Source organism: Nerophis lumbriciformis, linkage group LG30 (assembly GCF_033978685.3).
Source record: "Nerophis lumbriciformis linkage group LG30, RoL_Nlum_v2.1, whole genome shotgun sequence".
NCBI classification, from domain to species: Eukaryota; Metazoa; Chordata; class Actinopteri; order Syngnathiformes; family Syngnathidae; genus Nerophis; species Nerophis lumbriciformis.
The window spans coordinates 19,638,649-19,664,073 of record NC_084577.2 but is presented as its reverse complement, the minus strand read 5'-3'; the positions used below and the strand labels follow the sequence as shown (position 1 = coordinate 19,664,073).

Here is a 25,425-nt window from a genome sequence, read left to right as displayed (position 1 = left end):
AAAATGTTATAAGTACACCTCTGCATAACATTGTTTGTCTATACGATGTTATTAGTACACCTCTGCATAACATTGTTTGTCTATAAAATTGTTGTAAGTACACCTCTGCATAACATTGTTTGTCTATAAAATGTTATAATTACACCTCTGCATAACATTGTTTGTCTATACAATGTTATAAGTACACCTCTGCATAACATTGTTTGTCTGTAAAATGTTATAATTACACCTCTGCATAACATTGTTTGTCTGTAAAATGTTATAATTACACCTCTGCATAACATTGTTTGTCTATAAAAATGTTATAAGTACACCTCTGCATAACATTGTTTGTCTATAAAATTGTTATAAGTACACCTCTGCATAACATTGCATCCTTATTACCATTACAGTGTGATTTCTACTTCCTGACATCTCCACCTGTGTTTGTGTAGCGGACAAGTGGTACAAGCGCCACCTGGCCTACCACATAGTCAACTGGCCCAGCCACCTGTCTCCGGGCTCCGTGCGACTGGCGGTGAACGCCGCCTTCCAGCTGTGGAGCAACGTGTCGGGTCTGGTGTTCCGGGAGGCCCCCGAGGGAGCCGCAGACATCCGCCTGGCTTTTTACGAGGGGGACCATAACGACGGGGCCAGCAACGCCTTCGATGGACCAGGTCAGGGATTGCATTCAATTTACTCTGTCTGACAAGTACAGATGATTTACTTAGGTAAATGTGAGATGGGTAAAATGATGGATTCTCCGATGCATTGTGATTAGAATGTGGACTATTCTTCATCGATGTCCAAATATCAATTATTTATGTATTCAAAATACAAATATGCATGAAAACACTCCTACAGACATCACACATAGCACGGTGTGAAGTACGAATTGTTTTAGTTGTATTGTAAAACTTACAAACGTTGCTTGGAGTGATGAATGAAGAATCATTTTGAGCAAAAATGCTATGGACGTTTATTTTCGGTTTATGGCATTAAAACAGGAAGTATATTTTTCAATCCGCAATACCTACAGTGAGCGAACTCGTCCAAAAGATGGCGCCACAGCATGAACAATAACACACCATTTCAGTCCTCTGCTTGGGGTTAATGCAAACTATTGAACACAAAACATTACAGGCATTAGCGGAAAATAAATTTAAAATCGGGTTAATAATTTAGGAAAACAAGTAGCGGTTTATATTTCGGAATTTTCTATAATTAAATATTTTAAAGTGTTTTATTTTCCTGTATTCAAACAGTGTTACTGCTCAAACTGTGTGTAACAATACAGTGGCCCAAAATATTAAATATACTTATCAAATAAAACCTCCTGCCTTGTTTTTAATGAACACTTAGGCCTAGCGAAAACTGGTCGTCAAGCATCAAACTTTCATTACTGCACTCAAAGGGGAACTGCACTTTTTTGGAATGTTGCCTATCGTTCACAATCATTATGAAAGACATGATGACGGATGGATTCATTTTTTTATGCATTCTAAATATTAAATAAAAGTCAGCTTACAGCGAAGCCAATGGCAGATCCTGTATTTCGCCCATATAATCTAAAAAATAACCATTCAAAAAGCGCAAACAATACTCAATTTACATTTCGTGACTTGAATATTAACCATGCATTAGTGATATTGTTATTATAAGCGCTAACGCAGACAAACTATTTATGTGTTGACTTAGGTGTATTCCTGTATCCATCCCTATGTTTACATCATCGAGTGGTCTGCTGCTTCCTGTAAGTTTATTGTAGCTCATAAATCATGCATCTCACCTGGACAGAAGAATTCTGAGTAGGTATTCCAAGAATTTGGCAGACTTTGACAGCCATTTAGGACGCAAAAATGGCGAGAATGACAATTAGTAAATATTAAATGTTGTTATAAATATGTCTGTTACTCCATTACATATGTACTTACATCATGTTTATAAAACCTCAATGGAGGTGTTTGGATGCTTTTTTAGAGGTTTATAGGTTGAATTGCACGGCTTCCAAAGGCTCCGTTGTAAGCGGACTTTTGATCGCATTTATTTAATAGTTAGAATGCAGAAAAGAACATCCATTGTAATTTCTCTCATAATGATTGTGAACGATAGGCAAACTTTCCAAAAAAAAGTGCAGTTCCGCCTTTTAAGATGATCAGATCTGGTACGAGGCTATTAGTTTGGGGTTTGATCATGACTGATCATGATATCTTCAACACCAATGTCACCCCCTCATGGTGGAAAATTATAACGATCAACTTCCTTCCACATGCTCCAATCTTCCTGAAAATGTTGATAGTGGGTCAGGGCATTGAGAAGGACGAGACTGCAGCTTTAGTTATTTATCATCATTTGTAATTAGGGATGGCTTTTTTGCCGATATCCGATATTGTCCAACTCTTAATTACCGATACCGATATCAACCGATACCGATATATACAGACCTGGACATAGTCTGGACTGTATACAAATGCTTATTTTGAAAATGTAATTTTGTTTACTGATTATATGCAATCTGTTGTTGAAGTTCCCAAATTTTGAGTGTACATAAATGAAGGTGTGTGTTGCTGACATAATCTGGACTGGACCTGGTTTTTAAGAACCCTTTAAACAATCTAATTTCATGGACAACCAGGTCTGGTGAAGATAAGGTCCTTTTTAAAAAAAATTATAAAATAAAATAGGATAAATAAATTAAAAAACATTTTCTTGAATAAAAAAGAAAGTAAAACAATATAAAAACAGTTGCATAGAAACTAGTAATTAATTAAAATGAGTAAAATTAACTGTTAAAGGTTAGTACTATTAGTGGACCAGCAGCACGCACAATCATGTGTGCTTACGGACTGTATCCCTTGCAGACTGTATTGATATATATTGATATATAATGTAGGAACCAGTACGGTATATTAATAACAGAAAGAAACAACCCTTTTGTGTTTTTTTGGGTTGGTGCACTAATTGTAAGTGTATCTTGTGTATTTTATGTTGATTTAATTTAAAAAAAAACCAAAAAAAAAAAAAAAAAACCCGATACTGATAAGAAAAAAAACGATACCAATAATTTCTGATAGTACATTTTAAAGCATTTATCGGACATCTCTATTTGTTATGCATTTCTTTCAATATGCATCATAACAAAAAGCGTCATATTAAAAAAATGGATAGATGTTGATAGTCCAACTGATACTGGTACTTGGTGGAAAAAAATGAAAAAAACACTGATATGGACTATATAACACTATACAATATAATAATTAAATATGTATCGATTTGTTATCAGATCTGATTTCTAATTGAATCGCCTGAAGATTCCCTACCTTGGAAATTGATACCAACAAAGAAAGTATCAGACAGACAGTTAACATGTAAATGTGCAACAAGCACACAAAGTTGGTCTTTGCTTGTGTTTTGGTGGCGTGGTCTGAAGTGAAACATGGCATAATCTACGTCAGTGATTTTCAACCACACTAGTGTGCCCTGAGATATTGTCTGGTGTGCCGTGGGAAATCATGCCACTTCACCTAATTGGTCCAAAAAATATTTTTTGCAAATCAATAATCATAATAATGTGCTGCTGTCTAGTGCCTGCACTGTGTAGAGCTTGGCAATCCCAATATGCAGAGCACAGCGGGAGACAGGTAACAAGGTATGTAACGCTTAAACCAAAAATTAATACAAAAGGCAAGTCCCGCTAGGAAAAGGATGGCTATGTAAAACAAAAGTAAAACTGAACTGGCTACAAAGTCAACAAAAACAGAATGCTGGACGACAGCAAAAACTTACAGCGTGTGGAGCAAAGACGGCGTCCACAAAGCACATCCGTACATGACATGACAATCAACAATGTCCCCACAAAGAAGGATAGCGTACGCACAACTTAAATAGTCTTGATTGCGAAAATAAAGCCAATAGCACTCAAAGGAAGGCGTGAAGCTGCTACAGGAGAACACCAACAAAACAGGAAGGGTCACCAAAATAACAGCGCAAGACAGGAACTAAAGCACTACACACAGGAAACAACAACAAACTCAAAATAAGGCACGACAACCTGGTGGAGTTTCATTTTTTTAACCTTTTCTGCCGGTGGTGTGCCTCCGTATTTTTTTTATGAAAAAAATGTGCCTTGGCTCAAAAAAAGTGTTGAAAAACACTGATCTACATCACACGGTCTGGTCCTCAGGGGGAACTCTGGCTCACGCCTTCCTGCCTCGCCGAGGGGAGGCCCACTTTGACATGGCGGAGAGGTGGACATTGAACGGACACAAGGGCCACAACTTGTTCCCGGTGATGGCCCACGAGATCGGACACACCCTGGGGCTGGAGCACTCGCCCGTGCGCCACGCCCTCATGTCGCCCTACTACAGGAAGCTGGGTCGCAGCCTGCTGATGAGCTGGGACGACATCCTGGCCGTGCAGCAGCTCTACGGTGAGACCGACCCCTTTGGGTCTTCACACTACCTCAAATAGCGGGGAGGGTTTTTTCACCAAGTCCCACCTCAGAAAACACTCTCCTAGCACCACCATGATGATAACACACAGTAGCATAGTAGGCCTAAGTATTCGTGAAAAACAAGGCAGATGTTTTACTTACCATGTATACTTCATATTTGACATTACACACACTTTGAACAGTAACACTGTTTGAATATTTCATTAAGATGAATGGATTTTGTGTAGCAGTTTGACAATACCTGCTCTGCAGTAATAATTGTCAGTACTTTTGTGTGTTTATGTGGTAACAAATATGAACGTGTAGTAAGCTGAAAATGGTAGTTGTAATTTCTTGTTTTCTTACCCTTCTGAGTCTCATTTGCAAGTACACACTCTTTCCGGGAAGTAGTCTTTGCCATTCATTTGAATGTTAAAGTTAAAGTAGCAATGATTGTCACACACACACTCGGTGTGGCGAACTTATTCTCTGCATTTGACCCATCACCCTTGATCACCCCCTGGGAGGTGAGGGGAGCAGTGAGCAGCAGCGGTGGCCGCGCCCGGGAATCATTTTTGGTGATTTAACCCCCAATTGCAACCCTTGATGCTGAGTGCCAAGCAGGGAGGTAATGGGTCCCATTTTTATAGTCTTTGGTATGACTCGGCCGGGGTTTGAACTCACATGCGGGTCTTGTCTTATGTTGCGCCCTACAACTTGGTTGTACTGTAAGTATTGTACTTACTACACACCGGCTGACTAACTAAAGACGCTGCATTACACGCTAAGCTAGAACTCTTGAATGTAAACAAAGGTGGACGGATCGATACATACATCGACAGTAATGATACCAAGTGGTAAAGTCGTAGTGGTCAGATCGATTTTTTTTACTATCAAAACATTTTGTTATTGTTTACAAACTCAGTAAATAAGTCCCTGGACACAGGAGGGCTTTAAGGTAAAAAACCCCCCAAAGGATTCAAATCCGAGCAAATAGCAGGAAATCATTTACATATTTAATTGATGTTACACCGCCATCTTGTCTTTTTGTCTGATCATAATTGTGTTTGAAAATGGTATCGGTATCGGCATTGAATCGATTTTTTTTTTTTTTACAAAATGAGTTCTCAGCTGAGAGAGACTAAAAAAAGACTCTTGGGCTCAGAAAGGTTTTAGACCTCTGCTCTGGATCCTCGCTAAATACATCTGCGAAGTCGGCAACTTTGATCCCTCCTGCTTCATCCTCTTATGCTCTGGCAGACCAGCCGCTTTATGATGTGTTCAGGGGCCAACATGTAGCACCAAATAGATTAGGTTTCACGTTCAACATTAGGGCTGTCCACAAAAATAAGTTTTCGAATTATTTGATTCTTAATTGGATTTGTATTATTTTTTAAATCTTCCCTGTTAGCCACACAGGCAAATAATAATGTTGTGTACTGTTGATGCCTTGTTTGTATTTGACTTTATTAAATGTTTTATTAAAACTAGTTATTTTAAGTAATACGAAAATATGTCAGATGTGTTTATTTAATGGAGGGATGCATTAATCATAGAACTGGCAACCAATGTTTTTAAAAAAGTATTGATTTTAAATGGAGAATCAAATCGTTACCGCCAAAAGCGTCACTGTAATGAACGTGTCAGTGAAGGCATCACGCTCCTGTGGAGAGACAGCATTTTCACATAGAAACTGTCTGATCCCTCAGATATGTTTTTGCGTTGGAGTAAGTACGTTTTTTTCCTCCCCAGGTAAGCCGGCAGGTGATCGAGCCGTGCGGCTGCCAGGTGAGGTGCTGCACGCCGCCCTGCAGGAGTGGGAGTCCACGGATGTTCTCAACAGGCAAAACAATGGGCGCCCTTTCTACTGCCAGTCTGGGCTGTTTGACGCCATCACTGCTGGTGAGGCGTTTATTGTTCAAGTACAACCTCACGCCCTTAAGTCCAGTCTTCTTTGTCTTACTGAAGTGTTGACATAAATGCGTTATCAACTGATATCAGTCTGATATCAGCAAAAATAATATCTACTTGTGTGAAGTTGGACAGTGAACATCTAAATGTCCTCCAATAGCAGCTACACAACAGCTAAGCACACAAGCTAAATATATGTAGTAAGTGTCCGGATTCAGTTCTCAATTATTTTCTGTTTGTCACTACAAACACATAATAGTTGTATATTACTTACACATATTAGTAAGTATTCAGTAACAAATGTGTCTGTATCATTCTCCTTACTGTGTCATGGGCTAAATTGGAGCTTACCCCAGCTATATATCTATATGTATGTATGTATGCATATATATATATATATATATATATATATATATATATATATATATATATATATATATATGGACTAGACTTTCACTAATATGTTAGATCCACTATGGACTGGACTTTCACAATATTATGTCAGACCCACTCGACATCCATTGCATTCGGTCTCCCCTAGAGGGGGGGGTCACCCACAGATGCGGTCCTCTCCAAGGTTTCTCATAGTCATTCACATCGACGTCCCACTGGGGTGAGTTTTTCCTTGCCCTTATGTGGGATCTGTACCGAGGATGTCATTGTGGCTTGTGCAGCCCTTTGAGACACTTGTGATTTAGGGCTATATAAACAAACATTGATTGATTGAGATATATATATTATATATATATATATGTATGTATATATATGTGTGTGTATATATGTATGTATATACATATGTAAATATATGTATATGTATGTATGTGTATATATATATGTATGTATGTATGTATGTGTATGTATGTATGTGTATATATACGTATGTATATATATGTGTGTATATATATATATATATGTGTGTATATATATATATATATATATATGTGTGTGTATATATATATGCATGCGTATATATATTTATTCCATCCATCCATTATCTACCGCTTGTCCCGTTTATGTATGTATATAAAATTATGTTTATATATGCATATACATGTACATGTATTAAATATAAATATTTTATACCAAACATGTTTACAGCGACCCCAAGAGGGGACAAGCCGTTGAAAAGGGATGGTTGGCTGTCTGTATTAAATATAATTGTTGTACTGTTTTAAATATTACGAATTATGACATATTTTGTACCAAGTGACTAATGTATCGTGCACACTGTCCATAAACTACATAAATGAAAGAAAAAAAAAGTGTATTTGCAATAATTAGCGCAGTTACTTAATCTTCATAGCAGTGCCAGAGGCCTGGCGCCCTCTGCTGGACAAACTCCCGAGTTGCACATTTTCTAAAGGAAACAAAAAAAATCGATTCCAAAACAGCTCATTTGTGTGTGTGTGATACTGCATCAAATCATTCACACTCCATTAAGTACAACATAATGTTAATTACTTCATGAATACAAATGAAAAATAACTTGTATATTATTCTCTTAAGGTTTTAATGACTAGTGTACCTAATAATGTGGCTGATATAAAGGCACTACTTGGTCCTAACTTGCTATTATGTCCAACTCAGACCAGAACGGGACGACGGTGGTGTTCCGAGGCGGTGTGTACTGGACCGTATCAGCTGACGGCAGCGTGAGCGACCCACTGCCTCTCCGCAGGACCTGGACCGACCTCCCGGTGGCCATCGAGGCGGCGGCCTTCTCCCCGCCGGACGCCAAGTGGTTCTTCTTCAAGGGTACAGCAACACTGTTGCCCTGCAGGCGTTCCTAATATAGTGGCCTAGTGACATCCACTCTTCTCCACAGGGAGGCGTGTGTGGCGTTACTCGGGCCGAGTCCTCGACCCGGGTTTCCCCAAACACGTCATGGAGTCGGGCCTCCCTCGCCGCCCGGACTGCGCCTTCTACTACGCCCCCCTGGGTCACATGGTACTGTTCAAGGGCGCACGCTACTTTGTCCTCAACCTGCAAACCCTGCGCCAGGAGCCCTACTACCCCCGCAGGCTCAAAGACTGGACGGGCGTGCCACGGGGCACCAATGGGGTCCTGAGCCGTCCAGACGGGCGCCTCTACGTGTTCAGGGGGCAGCAGTACTGGACCTTTGACCCCCTCAAGGTGCGAGTCACCCGGGTGGGTCAGTGGGCCAAAGAGCTGAGCTGGATGGGTTGTGGTCAGGTCCCTGGGAGCAATACCATTCTTTGACCAGCAGAGGGAGCTCTAACTTTTGTATTTTACACATGAACACTGCAGTAATTTCCTTTCTTTACATTTTATTATTATTTGCACATTTGAAATGTAAACACGTACGATGGATGAAACTTTTAAAGGGACAGCGTCAGTGTTGAAGGCCGAAAAGTCAACTGATTTATGGATCAGCCCAACATTTGATGGTGGCTGATCAATAAGCACATGAAGGGATGACGACACAGCTGGGACAATTTGTCATTTGGAGGCCGAAGCAGACTTTTTATTCACTTTAAAGTCTCACACCTGAACATTTAGCATGTCCAACATCAAATACTGCAGGAAGAGTTGCTACTTTAACGTTTAGTGTGAAGAAGTTTGCGATCCACAGAACAAGTGCACAAATATTACTTCTAAATATACAAACAATAACATTTGGACATAAAACAACTCTCTAATAATCCCTCCAGGATGGATTTCTGCAAATGTTGCAGCAAAACAAATAGGCTCCTTTTCAATAACAATCAATTCATGTGGGATTTGACCAATTCGTTTTAGTATGAAGTAGGGGTGTAACGGTACGGGTATTTGTATTGAACCGTTTCGGTACGGGGGTTCCGGTTCGGTTCGGAGGTGTACCGAACAAGTTTCCACACGGACATATTAAGTAGCGTAACGCACGTTGTGTAAACTATGCACACCGAGGCACAACACACGGCATGCTAGCAGCTAACGACCATACGTCCTCTTTTCACCAGACATGTCCTCTTTTGCAGAGCTGTCAGGGCGCAGTTTCTTAAATGCCTCAAATGTCCGGCATTTTGAGTTAGGGTTGCGTGTATTTTCAATGTACGTTCAGGGTTAAGAAGGGGTTAAAAACAAAACAAATGGTGAGGGAGGGGCATAGACAGAGCGAGAAAGAGAGAGTTATGATAAATGCGCATGTGTCGCCAGGCCCTGCTTTTTATCCATAGATTTATCAGATTACATTTTTTATTATCTATAGCAGGGGTGTCAAAAGTGTGCCCCGGAGGCCATTTGCGGCCCACAGCTAATGTTTTAAAGGCCCACAGCCCATTCTAAAAATACTATTAAAATAAACAAAATCATAAAAGTGAAATAAAAAAGCTTAAAGGTTAAATGTAATTTAGAAAAAGTTGCAATGTTGACTAATAAAACAAAGCAGTATTTTTTTCTTTCAAACTGTCATTGCTCAAACCATAATATTGAATCAAAATCAATGTTATTATGAATGATTGACCTATCCAAGGTTCCGATTACTGCACATCAAATATTCCACTAAGAAAAATATTTTTGGTGGAAGATTTTGCAAATTTGGTAAATAAATAACCCAAGAATGTATATTTTGTTGTTTTCTTACTGTACCGAAAATGAACCGAACCGTGACCTGTAAACCGAGGTACGTACCGAACCAAAATTTTTGTGTACCGCTACACCCCTAATATGAAGACATGAGGAATATGTTCGGGTTATAATATTTTACACACAATAAAAATAGGTAAATATTGGAAATTACAGTATTAATTCTGAAATTGAGTGCATTTGTGTCCTCAAAATTCTACACACAATACCCCATAATGACAATGTGAAAAGGCTTTTTTCCAATAACATTTTTTTAAATTTATTTTTAAACTTTTCACATTGTCAATATGGGGTTTTGTGTGTAGAATTGTGAGAAGAAAAAATAAATTGATTCCATTTTAGAATAAGGCTGTAACATAAAATGTGAAAAAAGTGTGGCCTTTACGGATGCACTTTATTTCATATCGGTGAATCTGATCAAATAAAATAAAAAGCTTTGATTTGGGGGGAAAAAAACACTACAATAAGTGTGGGTGGGTGAGGGTTCCGTAAACTTCCCCTGCGCTCAATGTAAACAAACATGGCGTCAAACGCGTGGGACTTTGTCACTGTTTCAGAAGAAGACAACTTATTGGGCACTACACTGTTCCTGGGATCAACACCATTCTGGCAATGTATTATTTAGTACAATAATTATAATGAAACTAGTTCAAAACAGGTATGAAAAGATCCATCTGGTTGCATTGACTTGGCCTAAAACAGTCTTTTTAGAATTTGATTCTTCAAAAAAAACATTTTCAAATGATTTCGACCCCAAAAGGGACAAGCGGTAGAAAATGGATGGATTTTTAAAAATGATGAATCCATTTAGAATTGGCATAAATAAAAATCGTGATTCGGATGGGAATCGACTTTTTTTGGTGCGCCCCTAAACATTTTGCCAGCCATTTCACTTGGAGTTAAGCAAACGGGCACAAAAAACCCATCAAGCTCCAACACATCAAACCTTATCAGCCACTTACGACGATGTTTGTAGCCCACAAAGAAGAGTTGAATTGAGAAAGAAGTAAGTCATGAAACAAATGTCTTAGCAGGATGACATCATGTTGACCTACTCAGTGGTCTAGTGGTTAGAGTGTCCGCCCGTAATCGGTAGGTCGTGAGTTCAAACCCCGGCCGAGTCATACCAAAGACTATAAAAATGGGAGCCATTACCTCCCTGCTTGGCACTCAGCATCAAGGGTTGGAATTGGGGGTTAAGTCTGATTTCCTGCTCACTGCTCCCCTCACCTCCCAGGGGGTGAACAAGGGGATGGGTCAAATGTCACCACACCTAGTGTGTGTGTGACAATCATTGGTACTTGAACTTAAGTCCAAGATGGTTGGATAAAACTGCAAGGCGGTAAAAAAAAGTGCGAAGGGAGTGAATACTTACGTCTTCTGCTCACTGGCCGTGTCAGATAAAGAACTCCACTTGCTCCGCCATGTTCCTGTGAGACGGCGGCGGCCGAGTCCTGTCTGCGTGTGCGTAGCAGGAGCCCGGTACGCCTCCGCGCCACTTCCCGGAGGATCCTCCGAGCCCAGCGGCGTTCAAAAGCTCCACGGAAGAAGAGCGAGGTATGGCGGCCACGGCCACGCCCGTATCCACGTTGGTCTCCCCCTCCTCCTCGTCCTCCTCCAGCAGCAGGTGGGAGAGCGAGCGGGTGAGGCACGGCCGCAGAGGGGAGTCGGGCGGGTGTGAGGCGGGTGGGGGGGCGGGGCTGCTGCGCTGCGAGGAGTAGCAGGAGCTGCCAGGAGGTGTGCTGCAGCAACTTCCTGATCCTTGGCTCTCGGCCCCGTGAACTTTCTCTAGAGCAGATTCACTGGCGGCTCGGAGCCCTGCAGGCACACCACAACATCAATAATAATAATTTGTAGGGATGTCCGATAATATCGGCCGATAAATGCGTTAAAATGTAATATCGGAAATTATTATGGGTATCGTTTTTTTTTTTTAATTAAATCAACATAAAAAACACAAGATACACTTACAATTAGTGCACCAAGCCAAAAAACCTCCCTCACCCATTCACACAAAAGGGTTGTTTCTTTCTGTTATTAATATTCTGGTTCCTACATTATATATCAATATATATCAATACAGTCTGCAAGGGATACAGTCCGTAAGCACACATGATTGTGCGTGCTGCTGCTCCACTAATAGTACTAACCTTTAACAGTTCATTTTACTCATTTTCATTAAATTACTAGTTTCTATGTAACTGTTTTTATATTGTTTTACTTTCTTTTTTATTCAAGAAAATGTTTTTAATTTATTTTATGGATTTTTTTATTTACTTGGTGCCATCTTAAAAGTAAGTTAACTATACCTATGTTAGCACCTAATAATTATGGATGTTACTTGGTGCCATTTTAGAAGTTTGCTAAATGTTAGCATGCTATTGTTTTAGCTACTTTTGTACGTTTCAGCCTAATAATTATGGATTTTTTTTTTTACTTGGTCCCATCTTAGAAGTATGCTAAATGTTTCCATGTTAGCATGATTCCCGGGCGCAGCCACCGCTGCTGCCCACTGCTCCCCTCACCTCCCAGGGGGTGATCAAGGGTGATGGGTCAAATGCAGAGAATAATTTCGCCACACCTAGTGTGTGTGTGACAATCATTGGTACTTTAACTTTAAGTTATTCCTAACAACGTCATCTCCTTGCTCACCATGCCTGTGGTTCTGCCAGGCGGGGGGGACGATGAGGTTGCTCGGCGACAGACTCGGGTTGATGAGTCCCACGGTCTTCAGCTGCACGGCTCGCGGAGACACGCTGGGGCAGCTCAGCGGGAAAGCACAGGTCAAAGGTCGCCGAGGCTGAACCGGGGTTTTCACCTGCGGCACAGAAGGAGGGGAGGAGATTAGGATGAAGCCAGATAAGTGAGTAAACTTAACACTTAACGTACACGCAGTCAACATATGGCTGTCATGTGACCTCACTGCTCTATTTTCATTATTTTTGTGTTAATACGGAGAATTTGGATCAATTTGCTGACTCATGTTTGATTAATTCAAGATGTGACAATAAAAATATGAGGTTTATTTGTAAGTTTACTATTACTATTGTATAAACTTCATTTTTAATAGTTGACATTTAGACATTTGTTGTGCAACTTTGTAGAAAGCAGCAGATGACATATATGTGATTAGTGAAGTGAATTATATTTATATAGCGCTTTTCTCTAGTGACTCAAAGCATTTCTACATAGTGAAACCCAATATCTAAGTTACATTTAAACTAGTGTGGGTAGAACTGGGAGCAGGTGGGTAAAGTGTCTTGCCCAAGGACACAACGGCAGTGACTAGGATGGTGGAAGCGGGGATCGAACCTGGAACCCTCAAGTTGCTGGCACGACCGAGCTATACCGCCCCTTTACAGTCACTGTTTAAATGTACTCCTATATCCTGCCAACTAACAGTAACCACCACAATATATTCCAACGGGCTTTTTGTAGATTATTGTGGTCATTCTCCACATTGGAGGGTGGAAAAATGTCCGTCCATTTATAGGTTTTCTAAGGCTTATCATATTCAGAGTCATGGGTGTGCTGCAACCTACCCCAGAGAGGTAGGCTGACGGGTCAAATGTATTTTTCTAAAAGGCAGAATTTTCTCCACATTGCTTTGAGGTTTTATTTGGTAATACGTAACCATTGCACTGGAGGAGGGGGAAATATCGATGTAGCAATATAATATGGCTTTTTTAATTTATTTGTCACATTTTGGCCTGATTAAGGACTATTTCCCCACCTGTGCTCTTCAAAGTGTGGCCATACCGCTACAGTACCTTGTTGTGTGGTCATGGTAAGCAAAGCATTACACTATTTTTTTTTTTTTTTTTTTACATTTAACTTTCTGTACAATTGCAATAAATGGAATATTTAAATGACAGTTTTTGACTCCGTTTTTCCAATGAATTATTACTGTCATCTAGTGTATACCTTTTATTTTAAACTGTAGAATATCACAATAGTGTATGGTAGTGTGACTCAATCATTGCAAAGTTGTTGCCAATAGGGATGGGCAATATGGCATAACATGTATATTGCAGCCTCCTGCAAATAAATATACATATCACAATTTAATATTTAGCATATAAATGATAATAGAACTTTTTCAAAATGGGTTACAAAGGCCCCTAATTTGGTTGTTGATATACACGGTAACATACTCTGTTCAGATGTAATAATCACTTATTCTTCTGTTGTTTGGATACTTTACATGGATACTTTATTACAGGTTAAATATTGGTCATACCAGTGCTGATACTGATACTTTAAACTTTAAGATCGTTTAAAGATGACATTTTTGATCACAATTATAATCAGACAAAACCCAGGGTGACAGTGTAACAATATCAATTAATACTTAATTGATAAAGTTCAATTAAGTATTAAGTCCAGAGACTTAGTTCCTGAGTTTGTAAACAACAAAAACTGTGAAAATTTAAATATTGATTTAACAACTGCAGTATTGACTATTTACGCCTCCCTTTTGGTATCGTTACAGTTTATATTTGTATCGATCCACCCACATTTTTTTTACATTCAATAGTGCTAGCTTGCTGTTAGTTAACAGGGCTTATTGTAACCTACAATATGTAGTGTAGCATGTTTAGCCATTCCTCCAGTGATAACGCTACTTGTAAGAAACAGTTCATGCTGTCATGGAGCAGAAGACTGCTGACGTATGTGTACAGTAGGAAAGGGATTCATATGGCCACATCCCTGAATGGATTTTGTGTTGGGGGGGGTTAATCATTTTGCAAGAGTCTGCTGAAAATGATGGAAAGCGCCACTCTACATAGCAACTGATGCTATGGTCAAAGTTTAAATCGACATTTTAGGATATTCAACATTCTAAAGTGGATAGTGCACCCCCCCCCATTTTGTCATGTTTCATGTGTCAGGTAAACCGTGACTAATAGGGCCATATTAATCACCTTCCTACTCTAGATTTGCACTGAGAAGGGGTATGTTAGCCGCTAGCAGGGACACTATAATGCATTGATGACGCGTTCGCGGGACGCAGCCGGAATGTGTCGTCAACATGCATTATCACGATATCACCATAGTATTTAAAAGCTATCGTTGGCCAGATCCTATGGTTGTCCCCCTTCAAGACTTTTCTTTGAGAATCCATAAAACAACTCCTACAGTACCTGGAAGAGGACCTTGTTTCCATCCAAGTCTTCCGTCTGCCAACGACAGCTGCTGATTGGCGTACAAGGGTTAGGCAGCAGAGGGACCAGTTGACCCATTTCCTCCACGCCGAACTGCAGCACAGCGGAGTTACACGGCTCCACTCGCACGCCCGCTGACAGTTGTTTCAGTGCCAGCTGCAGGCAGAGTCCCGGCTCTGCGTGGGGGGGGGGGGGGAACAGCAGGACATTTACTACCTCGTGAAAGTGGGCGAGGAACGTGCCGACTTGCCAGCGTGAAGGGTGAACCAGCAGAAGCCCGTCTTCTGCTCCTCGGCCCGTTGCTGCAGCACCGTCTCGTAGAAACGCACGGCGTCCTCGTAGTTGTCGTAGCCGCTGTACAGCGTCACGCGAAGGACCTCCCCGCCGCAGTGCACGGGCCGGACCCCCCACACGGGCATCCCCGCACCCAGGCTGTAGAAGTCCCGGCCGGGCAGCAGGTAGGGCCGCAGCGGGGCCTGGACGGGCGAGCCGTCTGTCCCGCCGCTCTCGGCGTGATGATACTGCCAGGGCGGCCGCTGGAAGAAGTCCAGGACTTTGAGGATGCGCTCCTCTCCGTACGCCTCATGGAGGAAGAAGGTGATGGCCACAGACGGCGAGACTGGGACAAAAAAACAATGCAACTGATAAATGGGGCTGCTGAATCAACAACAATGAATTGTACACTGTAAAGTGGAGACTGCTCCAGTCTGAGACGAGACTGTGGCTGTCCTATCTAGTCCTTGACGGATGAAGCCTGCTCGGGGGGGACCTGAAACGTTTTCCCAGACAACATGAACAGTCCAGTTGAAACTGGGTTCATGCTCAAAGACTAGATAGGACAGCTCTAGTCAAAGAACACAAAAGCTGTAGACTAGATAGCACAACCGCTCGCAGCTAGAGAGGACAGTTACAGGCATAGGACATGGGACAGCTCTCGTCTGAAACGATAATAGAGCTGCCCTATCGAGTCTTTGAGCATAAGCTGATAAAGACAGCTTGGGTGACAGGTGAGACGTCTTCTAAGACAACATCAGTTATGACTGCGTTCATGCTTGAAGACTAATTAGGACAGCTCAAGTGTGAAATAATACAAAAGCTGCAGATTAGATAGGACAGCGAGATTGTGACAACCATTCTCGAGATCTGTGGTTCTCAAATTTTTTCCTCAAAAAAATCTGGCTCTCCAAGTAAAACCATAATGACCAACATAAAAATACATTAGCGTAATAGGCCTACGTATTCATTAAAAACAAGGCACTGTAAGACTATACATAGTTTGAACAGTAACACTGGCCATATGAATCCCTTTCCTACTGTACTCATACGTCAGCAGTCCTCTGCTCCATGACAGCACAAACTGTTTCTTACAAGTAGCGTTATCACTGGAGGACGAGGAATAGCTAAACATGCTACACTACATATTGTAGGATACAATAAGCCCTGTTAACTGCTAACAGCAAGCTAGCACTATTGAATGTAAACAAATGTGGGTGGATCGATACAAATATCGACTGTAACGATACCAAAAGGGAGGCATAAATAGTCGATACTGCAGTTGTTAAATCAATATTTTAATTTTCACAAATTTTGTTGTTGTTTAAAAACTCAGGAACTAAATCTCTGGACTTAATACTTAATTGAACTTTATCAATGAAGTGATTCTATAGCGTACCACTAGATAGAGCCCGCGTACCACAGTTTGAGAATCCCTGCTCAAGATCCTGTAATTAGTCTAAGTGCATTTATTCCTTGTTTACAGTTTGTCATGGTCAGTGTCTCAGGTCAGATCTAGATGGTGATCTACAGACTGTACGTACCAGCTGCAGGACAGACGCGAGCACAGCCTCTATGAGGCGAGGCCCTCTCGGACACGTGGAAGATGTGAAGACTCGGGCACAGCCAGCGGAGAAGACGGTCCAGACTGTGCTGCAGCAGCCGAGAGTCTCCAGGGTTGGCCAACAGATGCAAGTTCATGACTAAGAGACGCTGCTGGTGCTGCTGACGGGCCTGCCGGGTGAGGAGCCCGACTAGGGTTCGACAACAAATACACGCAGGTTTAGGGACGTGCAAACATGACATCAAGCACTGTTGTCTGTATTTAGCAGAACAAAGTATGGTATCGATGGCTTTTCGGAGTTTCAATTGAATACTTTTGACCACCCGAGCCGCTGCACATTCCCCTTGGCTGGTGGAGGTGTCCTGCATGCCTGGATCTCCGCTCCAGCAGCAAATGCGTCGCCTTTAGCGGCGGCTTGAGTTTGTTTTCTCAGCAAACGCCATGGCGCAAAAAACACCCCCTGTACACTGATAATTAATGGGAATTTGGTACAGTTCTGTACTGAACCGAAGTCTTCCTACCTAAAAATATAAATTTTCATTTTTTTTAGTTCGCTCTTTTGTTAGATCTCACTGCTGTCACATAGTTTAAACAGCTATCAGATTTTCCGGACTATAAGCCGCTACTTTTTTCCTACGCTTTGAACCCAGCAGCTTTTAAAACAGTGCAGCTATTTTATGTATTTTTGTTTGCTAACAGCCATAATGTTTTGTATTTAACATTTAGTTTTCATAGTTACACCGACATAGACACTGAAAAGGTGTTTGTTTGTGCTAAGGCGCCATCTTTTGGGCCAGGTCTCCCACTGCAGGTGCTGCGGGTTGAAATGTACCTCCTGTTTCATGCCTTTAACCGGAAGTATAACTGTAGATGGCTTTCCTGCTCGAAAGGAGTCTTCATTAATCACTCCAAGCAACATGTGCAAGTTTTACAATGAAACTAAAACTATTTATGCGAACTAAACTGTCCCATGTGTGTTGTCTGTAGGAGTGTTTTTATGCATGCATGTTTTTGAGTTAGCTCTTTTATTAGATCTCACTGGTTTGGATTGTACTACTGCACTTAAACGTGGGCATTGAGGGGTTTTAACTTTTTCACATTGGGCCACACACTGAAAAATTGTGAGGCACTTGAGTATTTTGAAATATACATTTTTTTTATTATGGAAAAAGACGGAAAAAACCCTATATATATATATATATATATATATATATATATATACACACACACACACACACACACATATATATATATATTTATTTATTATTAGTATCAACATTTTAACTTGTTTTGCTTTATATATGGCTTTTTTAACTCTATTTTTCCATTTTCACCTTTAGGTGTTTTAGTGCTTTTTTTTTACCCTATTTTGTTTTATTGGATTTTTTTTCGAAAATGTGCTGTGGCGGGCAAATAAAAAAAAAAACAGCACTTTGGATAGGTGTTCCACAGAAAATCCAATGCAACAGTCAATAATGTATGCTCACTTGCCGCAATATTGGGTATTTCATATGTGCGCTCTACCTTTAAAAAGATAAGAATGACTAACACAACATGTATTACTGTGGCAGACAATATATTAGAAACAGATGTATTTGTACAGTTCTGCCCTGCTAAAAATAATATATGGTTGAATTAAAGAAATGATGCAAGCATCTTCTCCAAAGGTGTCCCTAATATTATGGCTGGTAAGTTTATCTAGTAATGATTATTAGTAAGGGTGCACAAAAAAAATCGATTCACATCACATCTTATTTATCCATCCATTTTATACCGCTTGTCCCTTTCAGGGTCGTTTCCTTTTCTTATATGAATCACTTTTTAAAGACGTTTTCAGGCCCTCTCCATGCAACCAGGAGGTTTTCTAACCTGGAAAGTTTCATTCTAATTATTATATCAATACATTGCGAGAATAATTTGGAATGGAGAATCGTGTTGAATCGAGAATCGGTTCGGAATCAAATCGTCACCCCAGGAATCGTATCGAACCGTTAGGTGAGTAGTTAATAATGACTGACCTAATTATATATTACAAAACTGTTGTATTACTCATTCACGGATGTCATTTTACTATAAAAAAAAAATCAGTAAATGAATGTATACATTTGTAAACGGTCTGAAGTGGGAAAGGGGTAGGATTAAATAAGCTTTGCTTCTTCCTACTCCTTTTCGGACATGATGTAAACAGAAATGATATGAAATTGTGTGATGAATTATGCTGTAAGTGTGTTCATGTTCGAAATAAACTAAAGAAAGAAAGAAAGATTCACACCCCTAAATGGGGTGCACAAAAATAAAATCGAATCACTTCCGAATCATGATTCTTAGTCATCCTAATTCTAAATCAATTCATAATTTTCAAAAATCAATTAAACTAATTATATAAGTATGTTTTTTTGCCAGAATTGATTTGAATTGAGAATCGACTCTGAACCGAATCATCAACCCAGAAATTGTAATCAGATCGAATTGTTTGATGCTCTAAGAGTCACACTCCCGGTAGGACTGCACAAAACAAAAATTGATTCACACCCAAATGCCGATTCTAAATCGATTCGTCATTTTCAAAAAACGATTAAAAAAAATACATATACATACTAAGGATGTCCCGATCCGATATTTGGATCGGATCGGCCGCCGATATTTGCCAAAAAATGCGTATCGGCAAGGCATGGGAAAATGCCGATCCAGATCCAGTTTAAAAAAAACTCCGGTCCGTGTTTTCCAACGCACCGATTTAAATAATACATTCCACTTTTCTGCTGCTCCGTAATTTCCGTTCCGCATTTTCCAGCACACCTTCAACACATCCACAGGTCTGTGGATTCTCACGCAGTTGCTTTTAGCTGCTGGCATTACACGACAGGCTCTTCTCACTCTTTCCTGTGTCTCCCTCTCACAGACAGCGAGCGCACCTTCTTACACACGTCACATACTGTCACGTCATACGTCACATACTGTCACGTCATACGTCACATACGTATACGTCCTCCCCGAGCAGAGAGGTAGCAGCATGGCTAACGTTAGCTGTGATGCTAGCGCAGCCGCTAAGGTGCGCGCCTGCTCAAACGTCCTCTGCGCACGGTAAATCTATGCCACACACAAAATCAAAAAAAAAAAAAAGCGCATTACAATTTTCGACACACGGACACGACAGAGAAAACCGTTTTCGTCATCATTGTTCAAATATTGTAATGTCTGTCGAGACGATTATCTCCGTTCGGTGCCACATGTCCACACCATTAAAATGCCGAGGCAAAAATTTCCACATCAACACCGTCTGAAAAAATTTGTGATCTATTTAGTTGTGATTTCCTTCTCTGCATGAAAGTTTAAAAGTAGCATATATTAATGCAGTATGAAGAAGAAAGTTTTAATGTAGACAGTTTTCGTCATCATTGTTTAAATATTGTGACGTCTGTCGAGACGCTTATCTCCATTTCCTGCAAATGGGTGCATTTCTACCCTATATTTTAACTTTAGATTTATTCTCATATCAAACTCTTTTGGCTGTCTTTTTGACACTTACATCCGGCGCCCCCCTCCACACCCAGGATTATAAATAATGTAAATAATTCAATGTGATTATCTTGTGTGATGACTGTATTATGATGATAGTATATATCTGATAGTATATATCTGTATCATTAATCAATTTATGTGGACCCCGACTTAAACAAGTTGAAAAACTTATTGGGGTGTTACCATTTAGTGATCAATTGTACGGAATATGTACTTCACTGTGCAACCTACTAATAAAAGTCTCAATCAATCAATCAAAACACATAGAATCATCATAATGCTGTGATTATATGCATTCAAGGCTAAGGCAAAATATCGAGATCTATATCGTGTATCGCAATATGGCCTTAAAATATCGCAATATTAAAAAAAGGTCATATCGCCCAGCCCTAGTTTCAATGATGCCATTTCTCTTTTGTCTATTTTGTGTTTATCCTTGAATAAACAGGTCAGTTTCTTGTTACCAACCATTGTGTATTATTCAAACTCCCCTAATTCAGCTGGCTAGTTGTTATCAAGAATACTAAAACCCTTTTCAACATGATTCTGACAACTAAGTAGGCTAAATAACTTTAAACTTTAATACATGCTCGGATAGGCCAGTATCGGTATCGGTCAGTATCGGTATCGGATCGGAAGTGCAAAAATAATATCGGTATCGGATCGGAAGTGCAAAAACCTGGATCGGGACATCCCTAATACATACATACATACATGCATACATATACACATATATATATATATATACATATATATATATGTATATATATATATATATATATATATACATATATATATATATATATATATATATATATATATATATATATATATATATATATATATGAGGTAGCGACTTGTCCAGGGTGTACCCCGCCTTCCGCCCGAATGCAGCTGAGAAAGGCTCCAGCGCCCCCCGCAACCCCGAAAGGGACATACACATATATATATATATATATATATATATATATATATATATATATATATATATATATACACACATTTTTAGGCTATCCTGAAGGAGCTTTTCTAACCTGTAACCCGTTTTGAAAAACTTCATTATCGTTATATCAAATTACAAAAATCAGTTTGAATCGATTCTGAATCGAATTGTCAACCCAGGTATCGGATCGAATCGTTAGGTGCCCCAAAGATTCACAGCCCTAATTATTATTTTTAAAAAGGAAGACTTACTGCCAGATGTTGACATCCTGCTGGAGTCCGATCTAAGAAGAAAACACAGGATTAGCTCAACTGAATCAAATCTGTCTCCATCTTGTGGCGATGGTCTGGGACACCTGTCTCTTCGGTGGGGTCGCCATGGCAACGCATTGTTGGCTATCAGGAGGGTTGTAAACTTCAAATGGGGGAAAACACATTAAACTGCATGAAACACACGCACACAGCCGAGAACTTACAGGAAATAAACCTTGAACGTGTTCAACTTAAAGCGAGTGGGGTTACTTTTCAGTTTGGCTACAGTCAAACGACCGAGTTAGCATGAAGCTAACTTGAAGCTAACCACGAGCGACGCTGAGTTGGGACTTACTCGGCGGTTTCAGCTCCTCAGTCGGCGGCGTTTTCATCTTCTGCTCTCCTTAACAGCACCAATGTTTCAAACATGACCCAGAACTCGGCCGCACATGAGGAAGGAGCGTCGGGGTGTCGAGGGAGAGCATCTTGGATGACTTCTCCCCGCCGCTCGAGCTCCCAACAAAAAAGTAGGACCGCGAACTCAGGGCGCTGACGTCACCAGGCAAACAAACACAGTTATGGTTAAAAAAAACAAAAAACAAAACACTGTAATGTTATTATATTTCATAAGCAGCAATGACAAAAACACTTACTAGTGGGCGAAAGGAGGCAGGAGGAGTGTGGAAGTGTTAAAGCCGCCGCTAATGCGACAAGCAGATGGCGTGCGTGGAACAATGTGACGTCACAAAGAGTCCAGACGGCCTGCACAGATTGAAAAAGTGCAGCCTAAAAGCCATTGTTTGTTAAAACCCCGCTAAGAGCATTACACACCGGGTTTAGCGCTTTATGGAGGGTATTGTGTTGCATCCACACACATTACACACGCAACCCAAACGTGATTTATGGCAGAGCTTTTTTTTTTTTATTATCAAAAACGTATTGTTTACATTAGTGCAGTTCTTCTTAAATAGTGGAGCAAGCCCCCCTTGGGAGGCACATGTGACCCCAAGGAATATGCTTTATCAGTATCATGCTTCAAACCCCCGCTTGGGAAAGCTGTGCACAACATGCTCATTGTAGCCATTAATCCACTTAATTCTGATGAGAAAAGAAAACCACCACAAATTATGGTTGGATGGATGGTTAAAGTGTTTTGTAGGGATGTCCGATAATGGCTTTTTTCCCGATATCCGATATTCCAATATTGTCCAACTCATAATTACCGATTCCGATATCAACCGATACCGATATATACAGTCGTGGAATTAACACATTATTATGCCTAATTTTGTTGTGATGCCACGCTGGATGCATTAAACAATGTAACAAGGTTTTCCAAAATAAATCAACTCAAGTTATGGAAAAAAATGCCAACATGGCACTACCATATTTATTATTGCAGTCACAAAGTGCATGATTTTTTTTTAACATGCCTCAAAACAGCAGCTTGGAATTTGGGACATACTCTGCCTGAGAGAGCATGAGGTGGGTGGGTAGGGTGTATATTGTAGCGTCCCGGAAGAGTTAGTGCTGCAAGAGCTTCTGGGTATTTGTTCTGTTGTGTTTATGTTGTGTTACGGTGTGGATGTTCTCCCAAAATGTGTTTGTCATTCTTGTTTGGTGTGGGTTCACAGTGTGGCGCATATTTGTAACAGTGTTATAGTTGTTTAAAAGGCCACCCTCAGTGTGACCTGTATGGCTGTTGACCAAGTATGCTTTGCATTCACTTGCGTGTGTGAAAAGCCGTAGATATTATGTGATTGGGCCGGCACGCAAAGGTAGTGTCTTTAAGGCACGCCCCCAATATTGTTGTCTGGGTGGAAATCGGGAAAAATTCGGGAGAATGGTTGCCCCTGGAGATTTTCGGGAGGGGCACTGAAATTCTGGAGTCTCCCGGGAAAATCGGGAGGGTTGGCAAGTATGACTGGGAGACGCAACTGCTCTGTACTTCTCCCTACGTCCGTGTACCACTCCGTACAGCTGTGTTTTAAAAAGTCAAAAATTTTACTTTTTGAAACCGATACCGATATTTTCCGATATTACATTTTAAAGCGTTTATCGGCCGATAATATCGGTGGTCCAATATTATCGGTCATCTCTAGTCTTTTGATATACTGTGCTCAGAGTTAATGTTGCTGATCAATTTGAATGTATACATTTGTATTGAGTTCATACATTTTATTTTACAGTATAAAATGGTTCGGTCAAACATTTTTATAGTTTGAATAAGGATTACATTTGGGCGTAACGGAAAATAATTGCGAAGCATTGCATTAGTGGTAGATGTGTGTGTCTCCATCCATCCATCTTCTTCCGCTTATCCGAGGTTCGGGTCGCGGGGGCAGCAGCCTAAGCAGGGAAGCCCAGACTTCCCTCTTCCCAGCCACTTCGTCCAGCTCTTCTCGGGGGATCCCGAGGCGTTCCCAGGCCAGCCGGGAGTCACAGTCTTCCCAACGTGTCCGTGGCCTCCTACCGGTCGGACGTGCCCTAAACACCTCCCTAGGGAGACGTTCGGGTGGCATCCTGACCGGATGTCTGAACCACCTCATCTGGCTCCTCTCGGTGTGGAGGAGCAGCGGCTTTTTATTACCTATTCTGTGCTATGTGTTTATGTTGCACGATTGCACCAAGAAAAATTCCTAGTTTGTGAACCCGTTCTCAAACAATGGCAATAAAAACGATTCTGATTCTATACTTTGAGCTCCTCCCGGATGACAGAGCTTCTAACCCTATCTCTAAGGGAGAGCCCCGCCACCCAGCGGAGGAAGCTCATTTCGGCCGCTTGTACCCGTGATCTTGTCCTTTCGGTCATAACCCAAAGCTCATGACCATAGGTGAGGATGGGAACGTAGATCGACCGGTAAATTGAGAGCTTTGCCTTCCGGCTCAGCTCCTTCTTCACCACAACGGATCGATACAGCGTCCGCATTACGGATTATCGCCGCACCGGTCCGCCTGTCGATTTCACGATCCACTCTTCCCTCACTCGTGAACAAGACTCCGAGGTACTTGAACTCCTCCATGTGCGTCTCACGGTGAACAATTTGTTCAAAACTCGCAAGTTTTTTTATTGAATCAGTACTCATGAATGTGAATTTGTGAACTTCTCTAGTGACTCAAAGCGCTTTACATAGTGAAACCCAATATCTAAGTTAAATTTAAACCAGTGTGGGTGGCACTGGGAGCAGGTGGGTAAAGTGTCTTGCCCAAGGACACAACGGCAGTGACTAGGATGGCGGAAGCGGGGATCGAACCTGGAACCCTCAAGTTGCTGGCACGGCCACTCTACCAACCGAGCTATACCGCCCCTCGTCTATTTTAACTTGTTTACTCACCCGTACTGTAAAGCAAGCAACTTGTTTCTTGTTTTGCAATGGTTTCTCTTACTCAAAGGTGGTCAAAGTGCGGCCCGTGGCTAATTTTTTAACATTCGTTAGCATTTTAATATTAGCATGCTATTTTTTAATTTTGTTTTTGCAAATTTTGCTCGTATACACCTCAGCCATATTTTTGATGAATGCTAGCATTGTAAACATATTTTTCAATGACACACCTCAAAGTAATGTTTTTTAGTACTTGAAACATGTTAGTTAGCATTTCAGCATGCTACCTTTTTAAAAAATATATAATTTAGCAGGTGTAGACCTCAGTGTCATATATTTAATTTAATTAATGCTGACTGTAAGCGTGCCATTGTTAAAGTACCCATGATTGTCACACACACACACTAGGTGTGGCGAAATTATTCTCTGCATTTGACCCATCACCCTTGGTCACCCCCTGGGAGGTGAGGAGAGCAG

At 40.8% G+C, this 25,425-nt stretch overlaps 2 protein-coding genes across 3 annotated transcripts in view; one reads left to right on the top strand and one right to left on the bottom strand.

The window, feature by feature from the left end:
- Positions 1 to 11,181, top strand: part of mmp28 (matrix metallopeptidase 28) — a 40,138-nt gene extending 28,957 nt beyond the window's left edge. Inside the window, exons 4-8 of the mRNA XM_061925771.1 lie at positions 435 to 656; positions 4,163 to 4,408; positions 6,164 to 6,313; positions 7,910 to 8,077; positions 8,148 to 11,181. Coding sequence (XP_061781755.1) covers positions 435 to 656; positions 4,163 to 4,408; positions 6,164 to 6,313; positions 7,910 to 8,077; positions 8,148 to 8,542 — 1,181 coding nt within the window. The 3' untranslated portion in view covers positions 8,543 to 11,181. The remainder of the gene's footprint in view (positions 1 to 434; positions 657 to 4,162; positions 4,409 to 6,163; positions 6,314 to 7,909; positions 8,078 to 8,147) is intronic.
- On the bottom strand, positions 561 to 22,387 carry fam124b (family with sequence similarity 124B). Of its 2 annotated transcripts, none has more exons than XM_061925773.1 (9): positions 22,279 to 22,387; positions 21,981 to 22,174; positions 21,626 to 21,657; positions 16,890 to 17,099; positions 15,323 to 15,691; positions 15,052 to 15,248; positions 12,560 to 12,725; positions 11,283 to 11,725; positions 561 to 680 (listed from the first exon to the last, which is right to left on the bottom strand). In XM_061925773.1, the coding sequence occupies exons 3-8, from the start codon at positions 21,639 to 21,641 to the stop codon at positions 11,304 to 11,306; spliced, it is 1,380 nt and encodes a 459-aa protein (XP_061781757.1). In that variant the 5' UTR covers positions 21,642 to 21,657; positions 21,981 to 22,174; positions 22,279 to 22,387; the 3' UTR covers positions 561 to 680; positions 11,283 to 11,303. The 2 variants fall into 2 exon arrangements, with proteins under 2 accessions (XP_061781757.1, XP_061781756.1); XM_061925772.1 differs by having other exon boundaries at positions 16,890 to 17,079.
- Between the last annotated feature and the right edge of the window lie 3,038 nt (positions 22,388 to 25,425).

What these genes read in the sequence shown, in the direction of transcription:
- fam124b (XM_061925772.1), bottom strand. Translation starts at nt 22,017, where the DNA reads ATGAAAACGCCGCCGACTGAGGAGCTGAAACCGCCGA. An exon ending in CAGGATGTCAACATCTGGCA is followed by an intron (nt 17,080 to 21,625) that starts GTAAGTCTTCCT and finishes CTCACCCGGCAG; the next exon opens with GCCCGTCAGCAGCACCAGCA. An exon ending in TCGCGTCTGTCCTGCAGCTG is followed by an intron (nt 15,692 to 16,889) that starts GTACGTACAGTC and finishes TTTTTGTCCCAG; the next exon opens with TCTCGCCGTCTGTGGCCATC.